Source organism: Anarrhichthys ocellatus, unplaced genomic scaffold (assembly GCF_004355925.1).
Source record: "Anarrhichthys ocellatus isolate YVR2014 unplaced genomic scaffold, GSC_Weel_1.0 scaffold32, whole genome shotgun sequence".
Lineage (NCBI taxonomy): Eukaryota > Metazoa > Chordata > Actinopteri > Perciformes > Anarhichadidae > Anarrhichthys > Anarrhichthys ocellatus.
Genome location: NW_022280062.1, coordinates 3,400,351 through 3,412,926, shown reverse-complemented (window position 1 = coordinate 3,412,926; position 12,576 = coordinate 3,400,351). Strand labels below are relative to the sequence as shown.

Here is a 12,576-nt window from a genome sequence, read left to right as displayed (position 1 = left end):
GGCTGTTTCTACTTTGGGACCTTTTTAGTCAGTGGGGGGCCGTACCTCTGGGCGGGACGGAGCGAGGGGGGGGGGGGGTAGAGAGACAGGAGGATGGTTGGACTCAATGTGTAGGAACAACTGACTGAGGACTAGTCAAATACACTGTGAATGAAGCTCCTCTGGATGTGTGGCGTCCAGAGGTACGGCTGTAGAGTGAGTAAAAAGGTCCCAAAGTAGAAACAGCAGTCTTAACATGTGCCATACCTTAAAATGTAGAGGAAAACACCCTTACACTCATCAATATGATGAGCAGAAAAGTCCCAAACCAAAGCTTTGAAGTCTTTATTTTTGCTATCGGGGAGAGGAAAAAAAATACTCGAAAACAAAAATAAAACACAAAACAGGAGAGGGAGGGAAGAAACGACTCCAGATATTACGTTGAATGCAGAGAAGATGAACTGCACGAGTTGGGTGAGACACTCCGGCACAAGGGGTTATTTCCTGGAGCTAGACTTCTAATATCCAAAAGTACTGGTCTGGAGGACCCATGTTGGTCAAGGGGTGTCCATGGAGATGCCAACAGCAAAATGCCTCAACGGCAGCATGTTAGCAGGCTGTCCAAGAGTGACGCTATGTGCTTCCTGCTGCCTGGCTCTCTCCTCCCTCTGAATTACCTGCAGAAAGAAAAGTGACAAGCAGGTCGTCAAGGGCTTTGTAAGCGAGTGGTCTAAATATTAACATCACAAAATAAACTGCTGCTTTGGAACCAACAAGCAAAAAGCAGCAATCAAACCCACAAACACTCCAAATCACGACATTCATTTGATTTAAGAGCAAGTAAACCAATGGAGTGTTGAAACGTGCACACGAACAATAAAAATCACTGACTCGTAGCAGGAGTGGAGGCTGAAGCTGAGGCGGAGGCGTTGTCTTCCTCGTCGCTGTCATCCTCGTTGGACTGTGGTACCTCGGCATCAGGGATGGTTGTTGTTGTTGGGGTCTCGGGCTCCTGATCCGCCCTGCTCTTCAGGGCTAAGATACGGTGATGTAACGCTGCAGCCAGCTGACCTACGTCCTTAGAGCTACCCTAAAGAGTCGCGACACAGAGGGAGAGACTACTCAGCACAACTGAAAGGAAGAAAAACTCAAATTAAAACATCAATATTCATACTCATAATACTCGTTTGAGATGAGTCCTGCGCAATCGGACACTGGCGATCGCCGCACAATGCATTTTTCTGTATAATTGTATTCTTTAACACTATATTGTTGGCTCATCTCAAACGAGCTTATTATACTACAGCTGAGACCGGAGCCTACTCCTGGCTAATGTCCGGTAGAAGGAAAATCAGATGGATGAAATAAGACTTCAGGTCACAGGAGGTCCGAGACTGACGGGAACCTGGCTCCATCGTTAACATCCTGGGTCAAGATGCAATTGACAACCGGACCGCATGACAGCGCAGGACTCCAGTGAGACGAGAGGAGGTGGACTCTGTGCTTACATCGACGATGCTTGATGCTCAAACATAGTCATCAAAGTTGATGAACAATGAACAACAAAGATACCAGTCATATTATCTGCCCGTTTTTATTGCTGCTATTTATATTGCATTTTGTTGCGCAACCCCGTGTTGCAGAATTACAATAACTGAACCTTCGAAAAGGGAAATATTTAAATGTGGGCCTGTCTTTAAATCAATCTATTTCAACAAAAAGGTTACTTTCACTCAAAAAGCCACGACAACTAACCTACGTTACCTCTTGAGTCACAACAGTCCAATAAAATGCAAGTTGAATAGTTACCGTATATGTGCACCCAACAAAGTTTATGGGACTTTGGCGACTCAAAGCGGCTTGCTGGCTCTGGATATCTCGTAGTGACTAACACAACATTTACAGTAGCAAGCACCTGAAAAATAGACAATTCCGAGTCCACTTGAAAGTGTGGTCTCAGGCATGGAGCCTGTGTACTCGGTAATACTCATTACAAACTAACTATTTCCTGAAAGGTCCACCATCTCTCTGCAGTGACGTGAACCCGCCTCAAACTGACAGCCATCAATAAGACGGTGATCTGTGCTGGTGAAGATGTGCTGTGTGAGGCAGATACCACGATGTCTCCAGTGCGCTCTGCACGCCCGTCAGCACAGAGTGTTTACTGCAGCGATTTTACACACAAATACTATACAATAACTAAAATCGACTAATACTCTGCATGTAAATCTTCCCCAAGCTTGGGAAAAAAATAAAAAAATGGCACAACTCTAGTATAATGTTTGACGATACATACCGATATTAGGAAGACCTTGACCCCCTGGTCCTCTGTGTCCATGGCAGTGATTCGTACACTCTTCTCGCTGGCTTTGTCCACCTGCATCTGGGGCCAGAGTTTAGTGTTGAGGATCAACCGGAGGCTGCCCTGGGTCCTCATCACTGCAAGAATTGAAAAAGAAACGCACACAAAAGCTATGAAGTACAGACCCAAGCAGCTGTCTATGGTGTTCCACCTGACTCGCTGTAGTGCTGAGAGTTCTTGTTATGAAAGATAAACGTGTCCTTGCAATAAAAAAAAAAAAAAAAAAAAAAAAAAAAAAAAAAAGAAATGCTTCAGGCGTGGATTATAGATTTCTTTCTTTGATGATAAAACACATCTTACTCCTTAATTCCACCATCACACATGCAGTGCAGCATGTGTTGCCTAATCCATAGAAGTGTGTATCACAGGAATGGTCTCCCCCTTGTGTTCAATGGCAGGTATTGTAATACTTATCAAGCTGAAAACCACAACTAAGAACTGGCACAAATAATCAACTCACGAACAAACATCAGCATTCATTACTGCAATTAAACCATGATTATTGGAGCTGTGCACATTCTTAACGGCCAGATGTTTAATTTACTTTTTTAACCCAAAGCAGTGTCTGAAGGTGCGTTTACCTAGACGAGACTGTAGCGTGCCGTCCTCTGTTGATGCCATGTCGTTGAGCCTCAGCAAACCTCGACCTCTTTCTATCCACGACTGAGCAGTCTTCTCGAAAACATATAACTTGCACTGCATCTGAAGTAACAGAGTAACACAAAACAAGAATTGTATTGCTTTCTGCCACATGTATTCACTGCATGTGTTGAATCAATCCTCTACCTGTAAAACATTGCTTTCTGATTCCTCTCCAGTTTTGACGTCGACTTTCTCTAAGATGCACTTCTTGGCTGTGGCTTTGGTGTAAGCTGCTGCAGACTCCTCCAAAGACTCTGACACGCTATTCACTGGTGAGATAAAGCACAGGGGTGAGACATCTGTACCTAGTTGGAGTGAACGTTTGGTTTCTGAGAATTTTATCAAAAACACTGATGTGTCGGTTAAAGAGAGTCTCCTCTCCCTCCCATATCATCTTGCAGTGACACAAGAACAACATTCTGCAAAATGTTGGACCATCTAGTGCCGACAGGTGATAATGAAGGACTCAGGCTGCCTGACACCCTGTCACTTAACACTGGAGCTGTACAGGACACACTTTGCAAAGAGTCATTTCAGCTCATATTATAATTGCCTGCGCAACGTAGCAGCTATGAGCGAAAAAACAGTCACTGCAACATACTCTCAAACCACAAACATGCCACTAGGTGATCTAGCCTTTTATGTTTAGGCCTCACAATAAGTGACGACTGTCAATTTGTGTAAACACGTTGACCGTAGTAGTAAAGTAAGAGTCCATGATTGAAAAATGACATTTTCTAAATAATAATAATAATAATAATAATAATAATCAGTATATAGCCATAGCCTCCATTGCCATCAAACCAGGTCATGCAGTATTCAATCCTGCATGTGTAATGTATTATTTTTCCCTAAAATAATCAGATGATATTTTCTGGTGCTCTGAATTAATTTCACTTCACACTGTGTGCTGGGGAGTGTAGCTAAAGTTGATACTGCTAAAAACTGCTTCAATGCAACAGGAAATGGGCGGGTTTGAAATGTGGACCTCAAATCAAAGATGTGGTATTTATTACACCCGGAGCTCTTTATGGAGTGCTAATCAAAACACTACCTCCCAACTGAATTTGAAGTGGAAACAAAGACATAACATGATGAATAGATTTCTGTGAATGTTTCTAGGATTATAATTTCAACATCACATTTCCGTTGAACTGCTTATTTGATAGCCTCGGGTCTTGCCAAGAGTCTCTTAAATCTATCAGTAGACTAGTTAAACATCAAACATGTGAGATAATGAACGAGGTTTGTGTTTTTTACCCTTCTCTGGGGTGGCTTCCTGTGATGAGGGCTCTGAAGCAGGGGCAGCTGAAACTTCTTTATTTTCCTCATTTGAGGTCTCGCCCTTTGGGGGACTCTGAAAGCACAACAAAGCGGATCATTGGAACTTGTTCAAGCCTCAATCACCACAGGTCTTTTAAAAGATGTCCGGCTCACTTATACAACAGGTCGCACAAACTCACCAGAACTCGTTCAGACATGTTCTGCCCAAAAACAAATTTTGCCCCACTGTCTGTACTGTTTGTGGCATTTTTTGAACTGAAAGAAGAAGAAGAAAGTGAGTTGATGGAAGTTAAATATAGATGACGAGGAGTTGCTAAAAATACTCAAAGGAGAACACATTTTCATTACCTTGGGGTAGAGATGTACTGTAAGAAATAATTAGTGGCCTCTGAGTCCAGTGGCACACCATCCTTTGACTTGCCTTCTTTACTGTTCTCTTCCAACTAGAGAAAAAAAAAAAAAGCGTTGCATTTGGAGTTACGCTTAAAGAAATGACGCAACGTGTGAGAAAGACCAGAAATGTTCACGAATCCACATTAATGAAACTCCTGACTAACTTGCATCCTAGCAAGCGAATGAACATTTCCAAAATCTTGTTGAAACATTCCCGCCTCAACGGTTCCAGACCGAGCACAAAATTATATTGGGCATCGTTTAAAACACCACAGGAAATGCACCACAAAACACTACAGGAGACTGTCATAGCAAGGGCAGCGACACCCTTAATGTAGTGATAGTATTTATTGGCAGAAACGGAAAATAATTAATAAATGTTTTTTCATGAGTGTATTATCACCTGAAACTAAGTACTGCTGTGTTTTGTTAGCTTTGAATGAACCGTTCATATAAACGGCAAGCTTTGACACATTGCCCTTTCCTGCTTTGTGAAGTACAAGCAAGAATTTAAATTACTGAAGAGCATATGGACGAAACTCCAACTATGTATTGCACCGAAAAAACATAAAACCTTAACATTGCATCTTAAGACATCCTTAAGAAGTCACAAATATAAATATAAAATGTTGACTCATTATTTGGAGTATCTACCCTCCTGCGTCTGCCACATTTAAATCTGTTTTTGTTCGTCACACATTCTCACCTCAGTTTGTGTCACTGTGTGTTGAACAGGTGTAAGAACTGTGGAAAACAACCAACCTTTGCTCTGTCTTTGATATTCTGACCAAACACAAAAGATATTGCTACATCCGTCTCCTTCTCTTTTTCGTCTTTGTTACCACTTGCACCATCTTCCTCATTTTCATGTTTCTGAAACGGGAACAAATTAAAAAAACTCAACTGTATTATTAGTCTGTATTTTTTTCTCTACAATGTCAGTTCTAAAACAACGCAACATTGTTCGGAGTATGAAAATAACTACAAATCTTCTGTAGATAACCTGCAGTGTAATGCTTTCCTAAACGTTCTGTCCAGTGCCTTAAACGAAGCCTGCACTGAATCGTTCATCAATAACAACCCCTTGATTATAAAAGGCAGCTTCAGCCACTCCTCACCTGTGACCTAGACAGAGAGGCTGAGTGCTCTGTGTTGTTCAAGAAGAGTGACGGTGTCACAGCGTCCCCATCTGACGACTTTTTCACACCGTTAGTTCCACAAATGGAATCTAAATGAAAAAACAGAGAGGACAAAAGAAACTCACTTTTTTTTTTTTTAACTTTCCCAAATGATATTCAGCCTGTAAGGCACATGCCAAAAACACAGTATGCACTTGCACTATGCAAGTTATCAATATTCAAAAGTTGAATGAATTATCAGACAAAGAAGATTTTAATGATATTTGAGAATGTTTTATAAGTATCAACTAATGAGTGCAGGTGACTCCAAGCTGCACTCACTGGACTCTATATGTGATTTAGAGGGCGGTGCCTGAAGAACTGCAGGGCGGAGGACACTGCGTTGCTGCTCCTTGGGTTTCTGACTTGGGACGCCTGCAACAGAGCCAACTTGTCTCATACTTTTTGAACACAATGAGAAGTTCTGGGTCTACATGTTCAAGTCTAGATCTACCATTTCCATTTCTAAGAGGGGTCATATAAAAGGGTGCAAGTCCGGGTTCAAGTCTTTTTTTTTTCCATTTCCATCAAGTCAGTGTGAGAAAATGCTACACGATGAAGGCTCAAAACCTCAAACACCAACCTGAACTTGGTGCCTGTCCATGTATGAGAGTTGGTGGCTTTAAACGGAATCCCACAGGCTTCTCCTCTGGTGAGACGGAGCACAAGAGAAGACATTTTCAAAAAGATTGTATACAACTTATTAACTGCATGTTCCTTCGGTTTTCTAACCTCATGGCCCGTTACCACAACAGCCCTTGTAAAGCCTTGAGAGCTGTGTTGCAATCAACTCCTGTGCAGTAACGTGGTGGGCTCTAGGATCTCTCATCTATTTCTCTCCATCTCAGTGGCTTTATTAGTTTGACATGACTTGGCTCTAATTACTGTTAAAGCTGAAAGCATTCGGAAAAACGGCATCCTGTCATACCTACTGTAGTACCCTATGCGCGCGTTTGATTTGTGTTCCTCCTTTCTTTGAGATCCAAATAAGTACTTTATGCAATATTCTGAAGACGGTTATTAAGTATGCCTTGTTTGTTTGCTCGAGTGGATACCCCGCCCCCTCTGTAAAGCCCTGCCAACTCTAAACACTTGGTGGCTGTTGATAAGAATCAAAACAATCAAACAAAGCAAAAACTGTAAAAGACATTAACAGAAAATGTACCATTCTTAAATAATTCACAAAAACACACATACATTGCAAGTCCCACTGCAGTCATAATTACAGAAATAGTCTGACTTCTAGACATTGTATGTTGTTGTATTGTATTCAGATCGATTGACAGTCTGAACAAAGCCAGGTATTCTAGTTATTTCTGGTATGTGTACTCAAACCTGGCTAATGAAGCTGATCCTGATAATTTCACCAACAGTGTGATTTTAGTTTTGCATTACTCCCTCCAAAGAAATGCACATGGTCAACTATAACAACTATTCTATCAGCGATGTGAACAGCATGCTACCAACTGCAGTCTGACAAATACTGTATGTTAGAACCACAGGGATCCCAAACCTCAGCAAATGGTCTGCACAAGCATGGAACGGAGACCTGAACCAATCCTGTACATGAATATTTAACCCAAGCTGCCGACTTGCACTGCCAAATTTGAGACACAATCTCAATGTTATATTTTATTCCTTTTTTAAAGACGGGACAGCCGGTCTCTCAAATACATAATAACTAATAAGGACAGACATTATATATGTACGGTCTATACAGAATAAAGCACATCAGCCCACCAGCACATCTTGTAATCCCTCGTAAACTATTCCACTGACAAGTACAGTGGCACTACACAAACAGCAGCCAATTTCCAGCTCATGACACTACGACTCTAATAATAAACCCTGTGATATTTCAAGCTCAACTTTTTTCAATATTGGAGTCATCATTTTTGCTGGTAAACTCAGAACTTTTTTCCGTGGTGAACTTGGCCGTTCAGTCAGTCATAATTCAGAAAATAACTTCATTATGTACCAGCTAAAGCCGACACAAATGCTTCGGAGCTTTGACCACTGCCATGGTAATAGACTAGGATTGTTGTTGTTTTTCTACCCCAAAAATCCCAAATAGCACATGAAATAAGGACTAGTAATCCCACATTATTCATTATGCATCAGCGTTAATTATTATGAGTTATCCTCATACGGATGGCACTGTTTCTTGTGTATGTTTGCTGCTAAAACGCAGCGGCGGTGATTGACGGTCTAAACAAAGCCAGGTATTTTATTTTAGGCCTATATGTTGGCATAGGCTACAGTACATTTATCAATAAGTTTATAGGCTTAAATATGATCTAATTAATTTGATGGGCTATCGCAGTAATTTGTTTGATGTAGTCATCTTCATTTCAATAATAATAAAAAAAGACAATCCTTGAAGTCCAATTTTTGTCCTCATCTCACATTAGACATTAAACATACAACTTTCTCCTAGAAGCTGTTCATCTGACTGAGATCTGTTTCTCTTACAAGCAGAGGGGGGTTCTCTACCCTCCCTCTCTTTTCGGGACAGCCCTAGTACCAGCATGGTCGTAGGTCTTTCTAAGTCAAAATGGTCCCACAATGAAGAAGCCTCCTCTGAATAGTAGGGGATTTTGAGAAGCTCGTCTCTAGTAGCAAGTTATATTTCATGGAATACTGACAATGAGCTTATCAGACAAATGCAACAAACAGGCTTCACCCTTCCCTTTTAGGTATATTGCATGTTCTTTTTGCAACACATGACGCAGACGATTTGTGCAGCAATAGACAAAAAGGAAGGACGCCGCTAAAGGAAGCTAAAGGCAATGACCTGAACCGATACAGAGGTGTCCAACTTGACTGTACTAATCTGGCACAGTAAGTTTCTTCCATTTCAGTTATTCTATAAGATAAATACTACATGTAAAAGAGCCAATTTAAAGTAACTTTCTAGTTCTACATTCAAATATCATTTAAATTCCTCCCAGAAAAGATCCACTTATGCCTGGTAAAATTGGCTGTTTATGGAAGTTGTGCTTTCTGTAACTACATGTTTTCCTCAACACATGAATAATGTCAGACCTCCACAGCAGATACTTGAAGGGAAAGCTCTAAAATTGCCACATGCAAGATAACTAAAGCTGTTCAGAGTGAATAGAGTGCATTTGCAGGCAGGGAATACGCACAACTTCACTGACATCTAATTTACAACTATTGATGTCACAATGTTAGAAACTATAAACATATGGTCAAAGAGGTTTTCTGGCATGTTTTTGTGATAGCAAAAGTTATCGTTTAGCAAATCATTTATTGTGTTTGTTGCCTTAAACTGTTGGGAAAAAAAACCATGCTTAACCTCTGAAACTAATATTTTTACTGCAGGGGGGCTTTAATCTGTGAAATGAAACTAATGGTGGTCTAGATGCCTCACCTGGCTCAGAGTCAGAGTTCCCAGTTGGAGACTGGCAGAAACTTGAGGGCATGAATACATTGTTCTTGGGAACTGCAAAGTAGCGAACAAGCATTGCACTCAGCATACAAATCAATGTGTACACCACAAGCAAAAAACAAGAAAAAACAAATGCTCTGCTTAGTCACCACATGCCCTTACCAGAATGTGGGGGTGGGAACGATGACGTCCTTTCCCTTTTCACAGGGGGGCAATAGCTTCCCTCGTCTTTATCCGAGTCTGAAAATGGAAACAAAATATTAATATAATTGCAGTTTCAATAAATATGAGAAAGATAATATTAACAAAGATGGAGGCCAGTTTGGACATTAGACTTACCTTCCCCATCCTCTGCACTCGAGCCCTCCGCAGATCGCTGCAAGAAAAGTGAAAGATTTGAGCTTAACAACTCTTCTGCATTGTGTGCTTTACAGAATGCTGTCCACTGAATGTCAGTATAAATAAAGTCCACATGTGTAATAAATATGGCGTCAGCCTCAATAGATACTTGAGCAACATAGAGACACTTACCTTCTGTGCTTTATCTTTTTGGAAAACAAACACAGGTGGCGCTATGGCAGTCTTGTCTGTTAAGAGAAGATGTAGGCTAGTCATCCCAGCACCAACATAAACAACCCTGTCTGTTTGATTCTTCTTCATGGTATAGAGAACAAAATAGCCAATGCTATTGCCTAGTTGTTCCCTGGCCTTGATTTTCAAAGGTTGTGTGCATTGGTACTAATCAGCATAATCATCTCACACTAAGTCAAACACCAAAATTCAATGCACAGTAATATATACTAAATGAATTAACTTATGATACTAAAAGCCATCCAAAATATGGGGAGGTGCACTTAGACATCTTATAATTCACAGACAAAAGTTTTGGTTCACAAACTTACAGTGTCTGCCTGTTACTGAGAGTGGTAAAACACAACTGTTCACAGTTTATTTAAATGTCAGATTTAGCTGGGTCACAAAAAAAGTGTAGAAGAGGAAGTGACTATGGTGACTTGAAAAACAGAAATCTATAATGCTGAACAATGTCGAATTTCAGTCAAAAGAAAGTAACTCTTAATCATACTAACTTATACCTACAGTTAGTCATGCAATCCTTTTAGGAGTAGGCCTACCAGTAAGAGTACATCACATTATGTTGACCTAAACTAAACATTCATCAAATACCAAACGATATCAACCAATGTACGAAACATTAACATAAATACCAATGTATCACAAAGTCATCAGTCATTCCACAAGGCCGATCAGCAACTGTAGCTACTTTTGTAAATCAAAAAGGGGATTTCATTCAGCTCACCACCAACGATTCTGTTGCAGCTATAAAGCCACCATCATAACTAACCAAGAATAGCAATGGCAACGTAATCATCTGATGTCACCTCAGGCCACTTAAAACAAGTCTACCTTCACACTGCAACCTCTGTAAAGATGTCTAATCCTATAACGTTAGCAGACAAAGGTTTTGATCTGTCTGGGTCGGGCCTGTAACACTGAGCAGGTGGAGCATCGTCGTGAGCCTTGTTGGGGTATAAATGCATGCGGTAATAGAGCCATATAGCCAAGGATTGTCTACTGGACCGACATTCACCATCACAAACACACCCAATCGTGGCTAATACTAGCCGTCCATGTATGAAACACGTTTAATCGCGTGTGACCTATATTAACGTCCAGCTTTGTATCTTACTGCGGCTCGCAGTCAGCCAACGTTATCTTACTTTACGAATGTAAGAATTCAGGGATGCAACACTGATATTCACGGTAGGTATTCAAGCAGCCCGAGAAGCTGCCGGCTTGTATTAACCAGCTAGCATTTACGCTATCTGACCCGTCCCAGCAAATAGCCGGCACCACCGGTTGTTCCCCAAAGCCCCGAGCGTTGCATAGCTCACTGGCTAGTTATTAGCTTACTGCTACAGTTATTAGCTAATGCGCTCCATCCCGCATGAGTCATCTCGTCTGACAAGCAATGTCACCAAGAAGCTCACTAAATTCCCCCATAGTCAACACATCAACGTAATGAAGAGCAGATATGACCGGGATATATTAGAGAGTATAAAGGAAGCAGCTATTACGCCAAAGCAAGTCTCTTAGCTAACGTGTTTCTCTCTACGCGCCCAAATGAACGCAAAGCAGTCCTGCAATTGAGCGCTAACTGCATTAAACAAGGAAAACCGCCGAGCTATTAACTATCAGTAGAAATATCACCATAATAACTTTGGCCCATCACGCATTGATTTATTTCCGGACTCGATGTTTTAGCTCACCACAAATGGCAAAACATACTGCCTATAAATAGCCGGGTGCTAGCGTTAGGAGGTAAGCCAGCTAGTCGCAGGCATCGTTCGAGGGCGTTCCGAGGCATTCCAGGTATTACCCATAGCCCCGCCGTTAGCCTGCTTGCTAAACGCTGTAGTCTTGTAAACGCCGCCAAAGCTATAACTCACAAGAACTCGCAATTAACATGCAGCCGAGCGGCGTCATTTCAGTTATCAAATATGTAAACAATGTACGGGCATCGTTGATAGCGGGCCCAGTAGCTGTATTGTTTTTCTCATACTGCCACTTACTCACCTTCGTTTGCCAAGTCCGCCATTTTACTTAGACGCTCACACACCCACAACCCACCGCGCAGATAACACAAGTTGAAGCAGAAATGTTTTCACTCGCAGAGCGCACATTGAGCGCGACCCCCTGCCTCCCCTGTGCCCGTCAGTAAACCACAAAGAAAATACTGTCCGCGACTGTCGGTATGTTTATGTTTAGAATGGAGCACGTGTTTCAACTAACCCTGAATATCAACTTAAAGTTTGCGTGGATAGTTTAACCTGCTATTACAGGAACTCCTCAGACCCCTATATAAATAGTTTATAGTTTACCATGTTCTTATAACACAGTTTAAAAAAGCCCAGAATCAAATTAAAAACGTAACAAAGAGCAGGCCAGTTTGACAGGGAAAAAAAAATCCCAAATATCACATCTCATGATCTTCCCCAGCAGATGGAGTTTGATGAATTGTCATGGAGACATTTGGCATTTTTATTATTTTTGGCACAATGATTGACGTAAAAACAAAAAAGATAGAGCGCCAAGGCCTTGACTGATAAACACATTTACAGGAGGAGGAATTGCTGCACATATATGACACTCCAGAAGCAACCTCATAATAGGATGAAAGATTTCCAGAGTGCAACAATAATGTGCACTCTAATAAGAGAAGTTCCTGAGGACTGAAAAAAAAAGTCAATAATTTAAAGCTTCTGTAGATAAGTACTCCTAGTCAGATGTGGCAGGGGGAGGGGAAG

General features: G+C 41.3%; 1 protein-coding gene across 8 annotated transcripts; it reads right to left on the bottom strand.

Moving 5' to 3' along the window:
* Positions 1-73: 73 nt before the first annotated feature.
* On the bottom strand, positions 74-11,934 carry ranbp3b (RAN binding protein 3b). Of its 8 annotated transcripts, none has more exons than XM_031865356.1 (17): positions 11,846-11,934; positions 9,782-9,837; positions 9,590-9,626; positions 9,413-9,490; positions 9,233-9,304; positions 6,422-6,487; positions 6,121-6,213; positions 5,779-5,888; positions 5,423-5,533; positions 4,616-4,710; positions 4,447-4,522; positions 4,244-4,340; positions 3,128-3,252; positions 2,923-3,043; positions 2,276-2,418; positions 871-1,069; positions 74-656 (listed from the first exon to the last, which is right to left on the bottom strand). In XM_031865356.1, exons 1-17 carry the CDS (start codon positions 11,865-11,867, stop codon positions 613-615), a joined length of 1,545 nt encoding a protein of 514 aa, XP_031721216.1. In that variant the 5' UTR covers positions 11,868-11,934; the 3' UTR covers positions 74-612. The 8 variants fall into 8 exon arrangements, with proteins under 8 accessions (XP_031721216.1, XP_031721218.1, XP_031721220.1 ...); XM_031865358.1 differs by having other exon boundaries at positions 9,782-9,795; positions 11,846-11,877; XM_031865360.1 differs by lacking the exon at positions 9,233-9,304.
* Between the last annotated feature and the right edge of the window lie 642 nt (positions 11,935-12,576).